This window comes from Bos grunniens, chromosome 3 (assembly GCF_055505025.1).
Source record: "Bos grunniens cultivar Pamir isolate PY7600 chromosome 3, Bosgru_T2T1.0, whole genome shotgun sequence".
Taxonomy (NCBI): Eukaryota; Metazoa; Chordata; class Mammalia; order Artiodactyla; family Bovidae; genus Bos; species Bos grunniens.
The window spans coordinates 121,148,117-121,166,264 of NC_141167.1; the positions used below are offsets into that span (position 1 = coordinate 121,148,117).

General features: G+C 42.4%; 1 protein-coding gene across 2 annotated transcripts in view; it reads right to left on the reverse strand.

Annotated features, from left to right (window-relative positions):
- Nucleotides 1-3,043: 3,043 nt before the first annotated feature.
- Nucleotides 3,044-18,148, reverse strand: part of ADCY10 (adenylate cyclase 10) — an 80,535-nt gene continuing 65,430 nt past the window's right edge. The window contains exons 15-21 of one of the 2 annotated variants that reach the window (XM_086393941.1): nt 15,424-15,628; nt 15,249-15,345; nt 14,595-14,710; nt 13,591-13,708; nt 10,860-11,055; nt 4,289-4,477; nt 3,044-3,564 (exon numbers count right to left, since the gene is read on the reverse strand). In XM_086393941.1, the coding sequence (XP_086250067.1) occupies nt 3,403-3,564; nt 4,289-4,477; nt 10,860-11,055; nt 13,591-13,708; nt 14,595-14,710; nt 15,249-15,345; nt 15,424-15,628 (1,083 nt within the window). In that variant the 3' untranslated portion in view covers nt 3,044-3,402. The remainder of the gene's footprint in view (nt 3,565-4,288; nt 4,478-10,859; nt 11,056-13,590; nt 13,709-14,594; nt 14,711-15,248; nt 15,346-15,423; nt 15,629-18,148) is intronic. The other variant, XM_086393942.1, reaches the window with a different exon arrangement.

Below are 18,148 nucleotides of genomic sequence, written 5' to 3' on the forward strand. Positions count from 1 at the left end.
TCAAGGTTGCCACGAGAAATATAAATAACCTCAGATAAGCAGATGATACCACCCTTATGGCAGAAAGCAAAGAGGAACTAAAGAGCCTCTTGATGGTGAAAGAGGAAAGTGAAAAAGCTGGCTTAAAATTCAGCATTCAAAAAATGAAGATCATGGAATCCAGTCCCATCACTTCATGGCAAATAGATGGGGAAACAATGGAAACAGTGAGAGACTTTATTTTCTTGGGTTCCAAAATCACTGCAGATGGTGACTGTAGCCATGAAATTGCTTGCTCCTTGGAAGAAAAGCTATGACAGACCTAAAAAGTGAAAATGAAGTGCAAGTCTCAGTCATGTCCGAGTCTTTGCTACCCCATGGACTACACAACCCATGGAATTCTCTAGGCCTGAATACTGGAGTGGGTAGGCTATCCCTTTTCCAGTAATGGCAGAACTAAGACAGCAGATTCAAAAACAGAGACATTACTTTGCTGACAAAAGTCCCTGTAGTCAAAGCTATGATTTTTCCAGTAGTCATGTATGGATGTAAGAACTGGATCACAAAGAAGGCTGAGCGCCAAAGGATTGGTGCTTTTGAACTGTGGTGTTGGAGAAGACTTTTGAGAGTCCCTTGGACTGCAAGGAGATCAAACAAGTCAACCCTAAAGGAAATCTGTCCTGAATATTCATTGGAAGGACGGATGCTGAAGTTGAAGCTCTAATACTTTGGCCACCCGATGTGAAGAACTGACTCATTGGAAAAGACCCTGATGCTGGGAAAGGTTGAAGGCGGGAGGAGAAGGAAATGACAGAGGACGAGATGGTTGGATGGCATCACCAACTCGATGGACGCGAGTTTGAGCAAACTCAAACTCGGGAGATGGTGAAGGACAAGGAAGCCTGGTGTGCTGCAGTCCGTGGGGTCACAAAGAGTCAGACACGACTGAGTGACTGAACAAAGACAACTCTCTCCACCATGCTGTTTACTGTGTTCATACCTGTAGTATAACTACAGTGAAACACAGACTTCTCTGGTAACGCAGACAGTAAAGAATCTGTCGGCAGTACAGGACACCTGGACTCAATCCCTGGGTTGGGAAGATCCCCTGGAGAAGGGAATGGCAACCTATTCTGATATTCTTGCTTGGAGAATTCCATGGACAGATAAGCCTGGTGGGCTACAGTCCATGTGGTTGCAAAGAGTCGGACATGACTGAGCGACTAACATGGGCTGAGTTTGACTTGAATGTCTGTTTCCTCTAGTGGATGTATGAGCTCACCAAGATCAAGAATTGTGTCTTTTACATTTTTGTATTTTAATCTCTGGTATTTAATCCATGCCCAATGCACAGTGATTAGTCCAAAAAAATGTTAGCTGGACGAGTATATAAGTGAATGATTAAGATGAATGATACATAAAATGATGGAGGTGATAAGAGAGCACATGGGACAAGTATGCAAAAGTCAACCACAAACTGGCACCTGCCAAGAACACTCGCCAGCAAGGGAACAACAAACACGTGAGCATTTGCCATCTGCCTGTGCTGCTGCATCTGCTGACCTTCAACACCCCTGCAGGGAATTCAGGGTAGAGAGTGAGGCACCCTGTGCTCCAGAGAAACTGGTGGAACAGGTCTTTAGAGAGGTATTTTTGGGAACTGATTTCAGGATCCCAATCCTTGTATCTCCTTGTATCTAGAAAAGCACTAAATCCTTCATGAAAGACAGCACCTCAGGTAGCTCTGAGGAACTGTTCCAAAGCAGCAGTGGAGGAAAGTCAATATATAAGATTTTGGTGGAGGGGAGTCCAGTGCAATGAAGTGCTTAGCTCCTCGTGGTGACATCAGCTCCTCGTGACTAGCAGAAAACCTCTTTTAAAGTTAGCACTTCATTGCACTGAACTCCCCGTCACCAAAATCTTATATATTGACTTTCCTCCACTGCTGCTGTAGAACAGTTCCTCAGAGCTACCTGAGGTGCTGTCTTTCAGGCTGCAGTTCTCATTTTGCCCCAAATAAAACTTAACTCTCAACTCGCATGTTCTGCATCTTTTTAGTTGACACAACTTTCAAGACGATAGCTTTGAAGGGGACGATATTTGAATGAAGCTTAATATTTGATGCATTTACTTAAAATCAGCCATGTATGATACTAATTTTTTTTCACTCATAGAGCATGTTATGATTTTCAATGCCTTTTCATCTTTACTGTCTTACTTGATACTCATACTCATGTACTGAAATAGAGAGGTTAGGTGATGAGTCCCAGGAATAAAGTATGCTTAAAGCAAAGCTTATGTTGGAACCCAATGCTCTGACCTCCCAGGCTATTGTCCTTTTCACCAGGCCAGAACCCAGCCTCTGTGGCTAAACTCCTAGTACCAACTGGTATTATCCAACCTCCTTAAGTGGTTATAATTCAGTTATATCACCAGGAGGAAAAACACGGCTTTGCCTCTTGCTAAAGGACAATGAAACGTTAGCCTGTTAAAAGAAGGCTCAGAGGGCACACTGCCTTTGGAAATCCCTATGAGAATTTGAGGTGTCCATTAAAGTCAGACATGAAAAACCTCCTTCCAGGATCGAAAGGTGAAGAGAGTCAACAAATCTCCTCGGGCACCTACTTGCGGAGGCCACCTGGATTTGTGAAATGAACCAACAGGAGGGAACTGCAGCAGCACAGAGAGAGGCTGAATCTCCATGTGTTCCCGCACACCATCGGAGCACAGGGTGCCTATGGCAATCGATTTGTGTGCAAAAGAGAGACAGTGACCACAGACGGCTTCTCCAACATCTGGGAAGTGAAGTTAAATGCTATTACTTTGCTAAATATAGAAATATGTAAACTCTAAGCACATAAAGACATCCACCTCAAAATTGCTAGTATTTCAATTTTGAAAAATGTATTTCCACAGATCCTTGATGCATGCAGTCAGAGGGGCTTTGGAGGCTGCAGTCAGGCACAACAAAGATGTGTCTTTTCAAATTTTGACCTTACAGACCATGAAGAGAAGTAGCTATTTTTTAATCCTGGGCAACATACAAAAGACATAACACTGGACATTTAAAAATAACCGTTTTTAGTTTAATAGATTACATATAAGCCTATCTGCCACAAAATGTATCATTTTGATACTAAAATTTTTCGATCTGATACAATTCTGCATGGGCTGAAAATAAACAAGATAAGCTAAAACAGCATTAAAGGCAAAGGGAATTTGTGCAAAGCTGGAAGAAAGGAAAGCATGACACTGCCAACCCTTTCTGACCCTCCAGACAGAGGAGAAACCAGAGGTCTGGTTCTGTGTCTGAACAGAAGGAAGTATTCAGGAACCTGGAAGATGCTGCCTATACAGAAAAGTTAATAAGGGATAATCACAAGAGAATGAGTCATTAAAATCTTTGTTCTCTTTCATGAAAGGTTAGAAAGGATTGTCCAGAATATTAACTCTCATCAGGAATTTGTTTTTCTGAATATCCTGTATGTTTACCTTGCCTGATACAACTTTTTCCCATGATGGGAGATTCAAGAGTGTTTGAAGCCATTGGTCTCCTGTTAACTCAGAGTTTGAGTACCACCATTCCTGAGAGGAGAAAAAGAGAACACAGAATTCATTACTGCTTCTCAGCTTGTATGGTCAAGAGTGGTCTAATACAGAAATGGTCAAATGTACCTGAGCTTTTAAAATGAACAATGACTTTTGCTACCCAAACTAGGATAACTCTAACACATAGAGGAGAAAATTCATTTACTTATTCAACAAATACTGAGTATAATAAGGCACTGTGTTGGAGACTAAATGATTTTTGTGTTCCAACTGTTCACATTCTCGAGGAGAGGCAAGACATGCACGTGAATAAAGGTGGTGGCGGTGTTTAGTCTCTGAGTTGTGTGTGACTCTGTGACCCCATGGACTGCTGCCCGCCAGGTTCCTCTGTACATGGGATTTTCTAGCCAAGAATATCAGGGTTGCCATTTCCTCTTATAAGAGATCTTCCTAACCCAGGGATCAAACCCATGTCTCCTGCATTTCCTGGATTGGCAGGCAGATTCTTTACCAATGAGCCAACTGGGAAGCCCCATGAAAAGGTAGAGAAATTGCTAAATTTGAAGGATGGGAGGATCTCATGAGAACTGAAAGGGGAAGAGGAGGTGCAAATACCAAACCTATGGATATGTCATCCCTTTCAGAAAGGCCTCTGATGGCCTTCCACACCCAGTGAAATCCAAAGCAGGTAGTGGGCTTCTTGGGCTCCTTAACATCCCCTGTGAGCGTCTGCCCCAGCTTGCTCTCTGATGCTACATACTTTGCTCATGTTCAGCCAGCACTTCTCCAGCACATTCCCTTGAGTTTCACAGAACTGTAAGGCTGTGTTCAGGAAGAGGTCACAATTCTGCCCCTCTCCCATTAGTATACAGACATAGGCCATCAGATGGTAGAGTCTTGGGTAGAAGACAGGCCCAGTGGTGTTTTGAGCCACCAGATTCTCCAAGTTCTAAAGGAAAAAGCAACATAACAGAATCAGAAAGGGATCCTTGACTGAAAGGATTTTTCCATTTCAGATCATTTGGGATCATTTCAAGGGTATAAGCAATCAAGTTAAAAAGCACATTACTGAAACATACATAGAAAGTAGTGGAGATTAGATGATAAAAGTCAAGTAGAGTGGCCCCAGTGGCTTACCCCAACCGAGAATGTGATATGGGTCTGCTCATTAACCCAAAAGGGCAACCATTCTTAAAAATGAAACTGAGTCCCTCTGAAACTCAGTTCCCCCGCTGAATTTATGATTAACTTCTTTACCCAAAACTTTATTCTCTTTCTTGTCATGCCCCATTCCCCTCAAGAATTTGACTTGAGGAATATCAAAGAAAGCAGGCGACTGAAACTGAGTGAACTCCACAGGGCCCTCCCATGTACAAAAGCCCTTCTATGTCCCCTGTTTCTTGTTTGTAGAAAAAGGCTTCAGTCTCCTAGCTCTTCCCTGAGTTCCAAAGGGCAAATTCAAGCAGTTACTAATTAGGGAAGTAAGGGAATGTAGGAAAAAACCAGTCAAGAAAATATAGTTCAGTGATAAAAACAGTCTGAGCTCTTCCTCAAGGAAAATACATGACAATCTGATACGTATCTTTGAGTTCTTCTGCAGGAACTAAGACCCTCACCCAGCTACAGGATGCTGACTGCATGCTGACTATAAGACATAGACCCCAGACTGGTTAGAACCAGAAGCTTGATGATTAACATTCGTGAAACACCACCCTGTTACCTCACCACCAGCCAGTCAGAATAAAGTCATGTACACTGCAGCCCTCACTCCAAATGTTGCCTTTAAAAACCTTTCCTTGAAAGTCATTGGGGAGTTTGGGTTTTTTGAATATGAGCCACCCATTCTCACTGCTGGGCCTGGCAATAAGTGCTGTACTTTCCTTCACCACTACCTGGTGTCAGTAAATTGACTTTGCTCTGTGCCAGCAAGCAGACCCAAGTTCAGTTCAGTAACAGTAGCGACATTTTCTTTCATTTACCAAAGGAATATAATTTTTAAAATTTTAAAAATTATACCTCAACTGAAAAAAAATGTAAACACTGAAAAGGGGAAAAACAAATAGCACAGAATTAAAAAAAAAATGATAGGGAAAAAAAAGAATCACTCATAACCCTAACAGCTAAAAAAAATTATTTTGACATTTGGATATACACCTTGACATTTGGATATACACCTTGACATTTGGATACACATTTTTATTTCTTTGCTGTGGACAGGGAATGTTGCCCACCATCCCGGTTCTACAAGAATCAAGCCATTAGTCACTGCAGCCACCCACCAATGGTGTGCCTGAGAAAAACAGGAAGTGTCTTGTGCTTTGGACACTGGTCATAGATAGTTAGATGCCTATCTAAGGAATAATTTCAATAAATCCAAATCCTTGCATCTTCTATACATAAAAAAGTGTTAAAAGCATTAACTTGTGATGTTGTTCTTTGTGATTAGCAGTAATCTTTTGATGTTTTTCCCAGGAAAAAACTCCTATATATCCTGCCCCCTTCCTTACTTCCTCAGAGCAGTTACTCAAAAGCTATCTGCGAGGCTGTCCTCCAAGCTACAGATATAATCCTCAGTAAGAACCCTGAGTTGGCTTAAAGCTCAACATTCAGAAAACTAAGATCATGGCATCTGGTCCCGTCACTTCATGGGAAATAGATGGGGAAACAGTGGAAACAGTGTCAGACTTTATTTTGGGGGGCTCCAAAATCACACCAGATGGTGACTGCAGCCATAAAATTAAAAGACGCTTACTCCTTGGAAGGAAAGTTATGACCAACCTAGATAGCACATTGAAAAGCAGAGACATCACTTTGCCAACAAAGGTCCATCTAGTCAAGGCTATGGTTTTTCCAGTGGTCATGTATGGATGTGAGAGTTGGACAGTGAAGAAAGCTGAGTGCTGAAGAATTGATGCTTTTGAACTGTGGTGTTGGAGAAGACTCTTGAGAGTCCCTTGGACTGCAAGGGGATCCAACCAGTCCATCCTAAAGGAGACCAGTCCTGGGTGTTCATTGGAAGGACTGGTGATGAGGCTGAAACTCCAATACTTTGACCACCTCATGCAAAGAGTTGACTCATTGGAAAAGACTGATGCTGGGAGGGATTGGGGGCAGGAGGAGAAGGGGACGACAGAGGATGAGATGGCTGGATGGCATCACCGACTCACACATGAATTTGGGTGAACTCTGGGAGTTGGTGATGGACAGGGAGGCCTGGCATATTGCAATTCATGGGGTCTCAAAGAGTTAGACACGACCGAGCAACTGAACTGAAGAACCCTGAACAAAATCTAACTTGCAACGTCAGTTGGCACTATCTCACACACACACACACACACACACACACACACACTCATACTCATACTCACCACAACTGGTATCATACTAAACAGCAATTCAAAATATTTTTTTCTCATTTAGCACAACATTGTAAACCTTTTCCAGTGACATGATTCTTTAACATCAGATCTCACAAATCCAAATGCTGACAGTCATGTAAGAAACATAAATAAGAGGTAAGATAAGATAAGAAGCAAGGAAATTATGTCATACTGGAGAGAGTATGACCTAAATGCCGCCCTTCATCAGTTCCAGACAATAGCTGCCCCTTAGAATTGGGGTTTAGAGTCATCAGATACTGCAATTTTTAAAAGAGTCAGAAATTCAGATTTTTTAATGTGAAAATGTCTTAATGTTTAAATATACCATTTCTGACTAATACATATATATTTACATATATATATATATATTTTAAGTTGTGTCCAGTGCTTTTGTGAACCTATGGACTGTAGCCTGCCAGGCTCCTCTTTTCCGTTGGACTTCACTAGCAAGAATGATGGAGTGGGTTGCTATTTCCTCCTGTAGAGATAACCAGCATTTTGAAAGGCATATCACTTCTTTCCCTCTACTTTTTAAATACTATAAATCTGAGATCAACATCTTTATATATATAATTTTTGTTTACCACCTGATTATCTCAGGGTCATTCCTAGGAGGAGAATTAAATGATGTGCATATTTTAAAGATATTGATGCATTTTGCAGAATGCTCTCTAGAAAGTTTATGAGAGTCCTTCAGAGGACTTCTCTGTTATGTTATGTCTGTTATGTTAATGTCTTCTCTGTTGTCTGCCAATTTGACCATCAACAAGACAATGTCTTATTCTTTTATTTCATTTACTTCAATATCACTGAAAGCAGAGGAACCAGGGATCAAATTGCCAACATCCGTTGGATCATAGAAAAAGCAAGGGAATTCCAGAAAAGCATCTACTTCTGCTTCATTGACTAAAGCCTTTGATCATGTGGATCACAACAAACTGGAAAATTCTTCAAGAGATGGGAATACCAGACCACCTTACCTGCCTCCTGAGAAACCTACATGCAGGTCAAGAAGCAACAGGTAGAACTGGACATGGAACAACGAACTGGTTCAAAGAAAGGAGCACATCAAGGCTGTATATTGTCCCTCTGCTTATTTAAGCTATATGCAGAGTACAGCATGTGAAATGCCAGGTTGGATGAATCACAAGCTGGAATCAAGACTGCTGTGAGAAATATCAATAACCTCAGATATGCAGATGATACCACCCTAATGGCAGAAAATAAAGAGGAACTAAAGAGCCTCTTGAGGAATGTGAAAGAGGAGAGTGAAAAAGCTGGCTTAAAACTCAACATTCAAAGAACTAAGATCATGGCATCCAGTCCCATTTGCAGACTTTATTTTCTTGGGCTCCAAAATTACTGGGGACAGAGATTACAGGCTTGAAGTTAAAAGACACTTGCTCCTTGGAAGAAAAGCAATGACAAACCTAGACAGCATATTAAAAAGCAGAGACATCACTTAGCAGTCAAAAGTCTGTATAGTCAAAGCTAGGGTTTTCCAGCAGTCATGTACAGATGGACTTCCCTGGTGGCTCCGTCTACAATGTGGGAGACTCGGGTTCGATCCTTGGGTGGGGAAGATCCCCCTGGAGAAGGAAATGGCAATCCACTCCAGTACTCTTGCCTGGAAAATCCCATGGACAGAGTAGCCTGGTAGGCTACAGTCCATGGGGTCACACAGAGTCGGACACGACTGAGTGACTTCACGTTCACGTTCACGTTCATGTACAGATGTGAGAGTTGGACCGTAAAGAAGGCTGAGTACTAAAGAACTGCTACTTTCAAACTGTGCTGTTGGAGAAGACTCTTGGGAGTCCTTTGGACTGCAAGGAGATCCGACCAATCAATCCTAAAGGAAATCAACCCTGAATGTTCATTGGAAGGGTTGATGCTGAAGCTGAAGCTTTACTTTGGCCACCTAATGGGAATAGCTTACCCATTGGGAAAAGACCCTGATGCTGGGAAAGACTAAAAGCAGGAGGGGAAGGGGATGACAGAGAATGAGACGGTTGGATGGCATCACCGATTCAGTGGACATGAGTTTGAGCAAAGTGCAGGAGATGATGAAGGACAGGGAGGCCTGGCGTGATGCAGTCCACGGGGTCACAGAGTCAGACACGCCTGAATAACAACAACAACAAACTTCAATATCATAGAAATGGATCGAAATGTAGATTTTTTCCTGACTAAACTGTTACACGTTTTCGTCCATCAATTCTTTGTTCAAGAAATTAAGCATCTACTGTATGTAATCAACCCTATGGGACATTCCCAGAACAAACCATTCACACCACATCCTCTGCCTTCCACTTGTTTGTAGAAAAGCTATATAGTCTATCTCCCAGGCCTCCAGTGAGTCACAGAAGACTGGCTCCAGAATTAATGGCTGAAAGTATATGACTGTGTAGTGACAAGAATAGCAGTTAGGCCAGGAGAATTGACAATAGTTTAAACAGTACCTCAGCCATATGGCAGCCACAGACTCTTTAGTTCCTCCCTGAAGTGACTAGATAACTGTACCTGTTATACATTTCCTGAGTTGTTTTATAGATGCTAAAACTCCCACCAGATGGAAGAAGTTAACTACTTAATGACCACAAGATGTAGCCCCCAGACCTCCTGGAGCCTGAGGATTGATCATGGTAACCTCTGGGACACTGCTCTGTTTCCTCACCATCAACCAATCAGAACTGTGCATGAGCTAATCACGTACCCTGTGACTTTTCTCCTTCTTGCCTTTAAAAATGCTTCCTTGAAACCTATTGGGGAGTTCAGGTTTTTTGAGTATTAGCTGCCCTGGACCCCTCATCTGGCACCTTACAATAAAGGCTGCACTTTTCCTCATCACAACCCAGTATCACTAGATCAGCTTTACTGTACTTGAGAGAATGAACCCAAGTTTGGTTCAGTAACACATGTAAAAGGTATTGCTCTATGTTTAGCGGGAAATACCAAGTTTGATTTTGTGTTCTTTTGGGCTCTTTTATTCTTTCTACTCGGAGAAGGCAATGGCAAGCCACTCCAGTACTCTTGCCTAGAAAATCCCATGGATGGAGGAGCCTGGTAGGCTGCAGTCCATGGGGTCGCTACGAGTTGGACGCGACTGAGCGACTTCACTTTTACTTTTTCCTTTCACACAATGGAGAGGGCAATGGCAACCCGCTCCAGTGTTCTTGTCTGGAGAATCCCAAGGATGGCAGAGCCTGGTGGGCTGCCGTCTGTGGGGTCACACAGGGTCGGACACGACTGAGGGGACTTAGCAGCAGCATTCTTTCTACTCCCCACCTCTACAACTCCCTCCCAATCCTGGGCTTCCCACCTCCATCACCTTGAAATCACAAACTCCTAAAGTACAAAGAGAATGCTTTACTCATTTTTGCTGCAATCCCAATAGCAACTATTGTGTTTTTAGCCTGTTCTGTCTTTGGGACGAGATTCCCAGGTGACTCAGTGGTAAAGAATCTGCCTGCCAACGCAGGAGATGCAGGAGACGAGGGTTTGATCCCTCGGTCAGGAAGATCTCCTGGAGGAGGGCGTGGCAACCCACTCCAGTATTTTTGCCTGGAGAAGCCCATGGACAGAGGAACCTGTCAGACAACAGCCCATAGGGTCGCAAAGCGTCAGATATGACTGATGTGACTGAACATGAGCAGGAGCATGATTCATAAATATACCGTATTTAGTAGTAAGTTTTAAAAAATGGAAATGCATGCACATACATAGAAGAAAATTTGGAAAGTGATTTCTCAATATGCATAAAGTGGTTATCTCTGGGTAGTAAGGTAAGTAAGGCAATTCATATTCTAATTATGGGGATAGAATTACCTTCAAAAACTTACCCTACAAACAGGTAGAACTTCTACAATCAGAGAAAATAATTATCACAGAAGGTAGAGAAAAAGCCACTTATGGTATGAAGTACCCTGGAAACCAAAGAAGAGGCCTTACCTTGAGTAGGTCAACTCCAGCGTCTTGAGCATTCTCTGATTGTTCTTCAATTTGCTTTTGAAGGTAGAGAACTTGTCCTTCCATATACCTACTGATGCTTATGCAGTAAAGAGCTGTTGGGGTTCTTCTTGACACAAGATTTTTGGCTCTATTGGAAAATACATGAAAGCTGTTCCATTCCTGCAGTCTGGCATACCTATATTACCACAGAAGAATAAGAAAAATCTGCATCACCCTTAGAATGGGCTGGTTTTCTGAAATGAGTCTCTCTAGAGGTGTAGCTACGAGAATGTGGGTCTCTGGAAGCCTGCCACTGGCCTATTCAGGGGAAATTATCTGATATGAAGCAGGGACAGAATAGAACTTTTTTGATGATTTGAAATTAATAGAATTGGGGGGAATACTTGGATAATATTAGGTACCATTTAACTCTCTGACTCTAAAAAATGAGGGAACTCCCTGGTGGTCCAGTGGTTAGGACTCTGTGCTTCCACTGCTGAGGGCCCCAATTCAATCCCTGGTCAGGGAACTAAGATCCTGCCAGCTGTGCAATGTGGCCAAGGGAAAAAAATTTCAAAAAGTGAAACAGAGCAAAGAGAGAGATTCTAAAGAGAGAGAGCCTAGGCTAACACTACTCAAAGTGTGGACCATAGAAAGGAATCGTCAGCATCACCCGAGTGCTTCTTAGACATGCAAGCTCTCTGGTCCAATCTAGATCTGCTGAATCAGACACGCTGGGGATGGGACCAGAAATCTGAGTTAATGGACTCTCCAGATGATTCTTATGCCCATAAAGTGGGAGCAGTATTGTCTTAAGCTACAGTTGTTGCAAGAACTCCTCAGGGAAGATAGAGTAGAATAAGAAATTAAGGTGATTTTTGAATTTTAGATTCCTTGAACTTTAACTCACATGTGCAAATTAATTTGACTTTGGACTTCTATTACTTTAGACTTTAGCTAGCAAAGTGTAAATTAAATTAAATTTTAAATCCAAATTTTTGGATTTTAATTTCTCCCAATGAGTTTTATAATAAAAGGAGATTTCTATTTGAATATGAAACTGCTCTAGTCTGTGGCACTTTATATAGGAATGTCTTTGCATTGTCATTTAACATCATAAAATCTCTAAATATTGGACTACATGACTGCATATATAATTTGAGATGGGAAGTGTGTGTGAAAGTCGCTTAGTCATGTCTGACTCTTTACAAACCCATGGACTGTAGCCTGCCAGGATCCTGTCCATGGAATTCTCCAGGCTAGACTACTGGAGTGGATAGTCTGTCCCTTCTCCAGGGGATTTTCCCAATGGGGATTGAACCCAGGTCTCCTGCATTGCAGGCAGATTCTTTACCTGCTGAGCCACAAGGGAAACCCAAGAGTACTGGAGTGGGTAACCTATCCCTTCTCCAGCAGATCTTCCCAAACCAGGAATTGAACTCGGGTCTCCTGCATTGCAGGCAGATTCTTTACCAACTGACCTATGAGGGAAGCCCACATGACTGCTTATATAATTTGAGATGGGAAGTGGAATAGGGAATAACTTTTAAGTCTTGGGGATGGCTGTGGCAGTAATTTAGTTAATGTTCTGGAGCCTTACTATTAATCTACTTCCTTGAAGCTAAGGTCATAGTTGCAGCCCTACTGAGTTTAAAATGTATGGGTTAAAAGATGAAGCTTTAGCCGGTTAATGGCTTAATGGGTTAATGGGGTAGGAGGCCTGCTTATTCCACCCTCCTGAAGCATCCTTCCATGTGAGGGAGCACGACTGGTGCAAAACTCTCCATTTCTTTCCCTGCCTCACTCACACCTCCAGTGGTAAGGAGTGACTTAGCTGGCTGGTGACTTTGGGACAGGAATTAGGCAGGTGTAGCTCTCTTTCTGGAGAAGGCAATGGCACCCCACTCCAGTACTCTTGCCTGGAAAACCCCATGGACGGAGGAGCCTGGTAGGCTGCAGTCCATGGGGTCACTAGGAGTCGGACACGACTGAGCGACTTCACTTTGACTTTTCACTTTCATGCATTGGAGGAGGAAATGGCAACCCACTCCAGTGTTCTTGCCTGGAGAATCCCATGGACAGAGGAGCCTGGTGGGCTGCTGTCTATGGGGTCGTACAGAGTCGGACACGACTGAAGCGAGTTAGCAGCAGCAGCAGCAGCAGCTCTCTTTCATCTTGAGACCCAGTGAGAGCCTGGTGCCCACACAGGTAGCATGGTACTACCTGCCTTAATGAGGTGGAGAAGGGGCAGAGTTTTCTAGAACTTCTTACTGCTGATAGGGAAGTCTAATCCTGAGGTTCAATATCAAGAAGCTCACCTCTCTGCAGACATAAGCCATGTCCTCCAACATGGACTCTATCAACAGTGATTACGATTCCATCTTGGGGGTGGGGAGGGGGTGAGTGTGCTATATATTAGTCTCCCTCAAATCCCAACACTTCTCAGAAGCAAGTACTCTTTTCTTATAGATCTCTGTATTAACACAACATGCTTTGTATGAGATAAGTGTTTGTTTCACTGAATACAATTTAAGTAGTATCACTGTTCTGGCCTTGGTTGAGGGGGATGAACTAGGTAATCCCCAAGGTGCCTTTCTGAGTAAATCTGCTCTGTCACCTTCAATCTGTGTTAAAAATTACTTTCCCTTTCTTTTTAGCAAATCTCATAGAAGTCTTCCAGGATCCAACATTTTCAAATTTGGCAATTTAGTGTTATGCAACACAGTGTTACCAGATAGCGATACACGAGTAAAGTCCCAGGAGCATTCCACTTTGGAATTTGAGGAGTCTGTTGTCTTCATTTTGGTGTATGAATTGCAAACACTCTTCAAAGGGTCTATAAACAAAGCCTTAAATAAAAGAGAAACAGGAGAGCTTGGCTGGTAGATTGAGAGTGGAGGGGTATCATCATCTTTCTGGCCTAGTAACTCCCAGAATAGTTCCCACTGTGAGGAGAGGTCTCAATCTCTGATTCCTTCATGAGTCCAAAGGGCCCCGTAGATTGCAACAACCAGGTGGCCGCACTACCCTGCGTTTGCTGAGTTTCTGCTTTTGTGGAAGTTTATGCATATCACTTACAAGTACAGAGTGTCAACCAGGCAGAAGTGGGAGTTAAACCAACCTCCCTGCTTGCATCTAAGGAATCAGCCTCAGTGCAGCCTGGGACTTCTCAATCTTCCCATCCACATTTCCCCTGCTGGCAGCAATAGCTGCATCCCCTTTTGAAAATACAGGTGGGAAAAAGAATGCCCAGGTTGCCAGCTCTGGTTTAATATGCACACTGCCTGCCTGGTATAACCTGAAGATTATCAGAGAAGAACTAGTTTTCCAAATCACCAACAGCTACCAGTGAATGAAACCCTTAGCATTAGCAGCCCTGTCCTTCACTTTAAAGCATGAAATCGCTAAGTATATCCTGTTAAAAATTAAATATGCTAGTGGAAGGTACATAGTAAGACACCATCGGTCACGATCACTATCACTGCATGATGAATGATCTGACACATTAACTGGCAGCTTAAATTCTAAACTTTCTTTCTTCTTGGTCCTTTATAATCCTTGCACTTTCTAGATGGCTCCTTAGCTCATAACACCAGGTTCTCCCCTTCCCTTTCCTGTATGTCTTTCCAGCCAGAAACCCACAGGTCTCAATACTCCTGCCCTGACCGCTGCCACACCACACCAACATGAGTCCCCTGGATCCCCAGTTCTCATAAATTCCAAGGTCATGCTCACCAGAATAAAGCATGATATCCAAGCAAATAAAATAGAAAAACGCCCTGCTGAAGATGTGGTCTTCTGCTACAGAAAGATCCCACAGCCACCCCAGAACCTGGATCAGCTGCTTGTACCTATGGAAAAAAAAGGTGGTAGGATTAAAAAATGGTGGGGGGAGAGAAGGAAGTTCAGTTCTGGTCTCAGTCCTGCCCAGTAATGCAGAACCAAATACAATCCTGAAACAGACTTCAAACCTACTCCTAAATCTCAAATTGACTCTGTTCAATTGTTCTTTCATAGACCTCTCTATGAGGGTGGCCAGAGTCAGACCAACTTGTCCTGGGCCTCTGGTCTTGGCTATTCTCTGGGCATTTGCCTCTCCTATGAGAGTGTTCCCTTTCTGCCCCCTGGCAGTGCTGGAGGCCTGATCCCCACACACTGGGGTGACTGTCTAGCCCAGTCACTGGCCAGAACAACCAGAGTAGACATGGTGCCTGGGAACGAATTCTGTGAGAGAGCAGTGACATCCAAAGGGTGGTGATCATTGGTTACACCAGCTTTTGGTAAACCCTACTCCCTTCCCCATCCTATGGCCAGGGTTAAGTAAATCCAGAACATTCCATAAGTATATCTTTCTTCCTCTCATTTTGGAAAGTTCCTTGAGATAAATACCTGTTTTTCAAGAAGAGGGATTTACAAAGCCAGCAGAGGACCAGATAGTGTTTATTGGGATTCCGAAGCAATGACCACATCTTGTGGGCTCGAGAACCTGGGAACAAAACAATTCCAGTATAGTTCTGGTTATTACCTGTATTTGCATGCCCTTTCTTGACCAGCCAGCCCTTACCTAAGTCAATGGCCAAGTCCAACTGACCCATTAGGAGTTTGATGTAACCAAGCCTATCGGCCACATAGGTCATGATTTCAACGCCCTCGCGTTTCAGGGGGAGGTTGAAGATCTGCTTCATGGCCATGACCTCGTATTTGAACCACACGTCCTGGTAGCCAGCTAGATGTTGGTACAGCGAATAGTCCAGGTAGGCCTTAATGATCTGAAATGGCAGCAGTGGAGGAAAGGAGGAGAGATGGGGCAAGACTTAGATGGAACCCAAAGCAGAAAGACCAGGATATCACCCAATATCTGCCAGTAAACATGGATTCATTGAGTTTTGGAATGGAGCTGGACATTTGACCAAACCATGGGCTTAGATACAGAAATTAAGCTGAGTTCCTGCAGTTTAATGCATGAGTTCATGCATTAAACATGAACTATATAAGACAAGCTCAATGGCCCCTTTTGCCCATAGAGAGTCCTTGACAAAATACAAGAACTTGAATTTTTGTGAAAAATAAATGCCATCGCTTATATATGTGGATATAGGACTGCATACCAGAAGGCCTGGAAGGATTTATTCCAAATTGTAAAAAGCAGTTTACCTATTTGTTGCAGTTGGAGGAAAGATTTGAAGAACTTTTTATTTTATGCATTTCTGTGATGTTTAATTTAGTGTTATAACAAGCATGTATTACTTTCGTTATTTAATAAAGAAAGGTTGATTTGGTTTTGTTTGCTTTCAAAAAAAAAGTAAGGATTAGTTCTGAACTTAATTGGAAGATGTATGAGAAGTTTGTTACTCTTTAAACAGCTCTTTAAAAATGATAAAGTTACTCCAAGATAGAAATGTTTAGAGAAGGCTGAAGAGAGTCCCTTCTACAGACACAGTTTACTACTAAAAAGAAAAACACCCAAACTCCCACAAAGCTCAGAATACATATAAACTATTTTGAAAAATACAAAGAGAAGAAAGACAGAACCTCACATGGTAGAATGGTCTGGAGGCATTTAGGGAATTCCTTTATTCCTCGTTTAGAACGAGTTTCAAGATAATGCAGCCAGTAGGGAGGAAACGGGGAGGGGAGGTGAGAGAAAGAGAATTGCTGGGCAAATGAAAAATCAAATCTGTAATAAAGCTTAGTTCTTCTCCGATTTGGACCAAGAGAATTGAGGCCAACTGCTTCACTTTATGAGGAAAATATAAAGCTACAGGTTATGTGATTTGCTAGTAGTCACACTACAGATACATTGTAGAGTCCTAGAAACTTCTCTCTCGGTCTTTTCTTAAATAATTATTTTCTTGTATTGTTTACTACTATTTTTTGTCTTTATGAACATTTGGTTGCTGTGTGCGCACTTTCTCTAGCTGTGGTGAGCAGGGGCTATTCCACGTTGCAGTGTACTGGCTTCTGTTGCCGGGGCGTCTCTTGTGGAGTCCAAGCTCTAGGAACATCGGCTCCAGTAGCTGTGGCCCGTGGGCTTTAAGTGGCTCTGCTCCATGTGGACTCTTCCCAGACCAGGGATTGAACACATGGCCCCTGCGATGGCAGGCAGATTCTTAACCACTGGACCACTGGGGAAGCCCTGGAAACTACTCTCCTGGTACCCGTTCTGTTTCTCACTGTTATCCTACACAGAGCACCTCATCTGCTTTGAACACCCAGGGGAGATTTTCCCTCCTCTTCTGGCCTCGGTCACAGCCATGTTGTTAACAAGCATCTTTTGATTCACTTTCCAATTTTGACTTTTCCCTTTTATGACTTCCCTGCCCCTTACTCCACCACACTTTTAGGAGATAGCCCCAAGGATGAAGGAGAAGTAAAACATTTCATTCAAAAAAAATATTTGTTGAGTACCTACTACATGGCAGACACCATTCTAGGAACTCAGGGTGTGAAGAGATCAAAGCGAATCGCATAACATCAAGAGATTTGGGTCAGGAAAAATAGTGAAAGAATTTGAAATGGGCCAAAATAAAACAAAACAAAATCAAAATGTGTCCTGTCCAGCTTACTTACCAAGGTAATCTCTGCTTTTCACTGTCATTGGGCTACTTTACAATTCTGTATACTATAGAAAACTGGTAGTGATGTAAATGATTCTTTTCCATAGAAATATAAATGTTTGGTGGAATATAAGTGATTTTATTCCTGCTCTGTGGCTTGACTAGTTTTGCATACATTCTTAAATTAAATTCTCCTGGGAACCAGTTGTAACGTCTTACTAGTTCTCTCACTAATTTTAATGAGCTCAATAAAATCTTTGATGTGTGCTCTTTTACATTTTTTTGTTTTGGCCATTTTGTGCAGCTTATGGGATTTTAGTTCCTTGACCAAGGATTGAGCTGAGGCAGTGAGAGGTGCGAGCACAGAGTCCTAACCTTTGGACGAATGATTTTATCTTTTTAAAAAGAATTATCCTTTTACATTTTCTTTTTCACCTTCATCCTCTTATGTGTACCATGTGGAGTTTTCCAGGAGAGAATCAGGTGACATTACAATGAAGTGAAGATAGAAGCAGATTGAGATTTTAGCCTGTCCTCTGTGAAATCAGACATTAAGGTATTTGCAAAAATGTAATACATGCCATTCTCACTAAATTTTTTGTTTGGGGAAATAGCATTTTTTTCCAATGAAAATGCTCATTATATTCATGTGTCATTGGTTTATTTTCTTTAAATTTTTTTTTTTTAAGTAGGATTCCGGTTCCTTGACCAGGGATGGTACCTGTGCCTCCT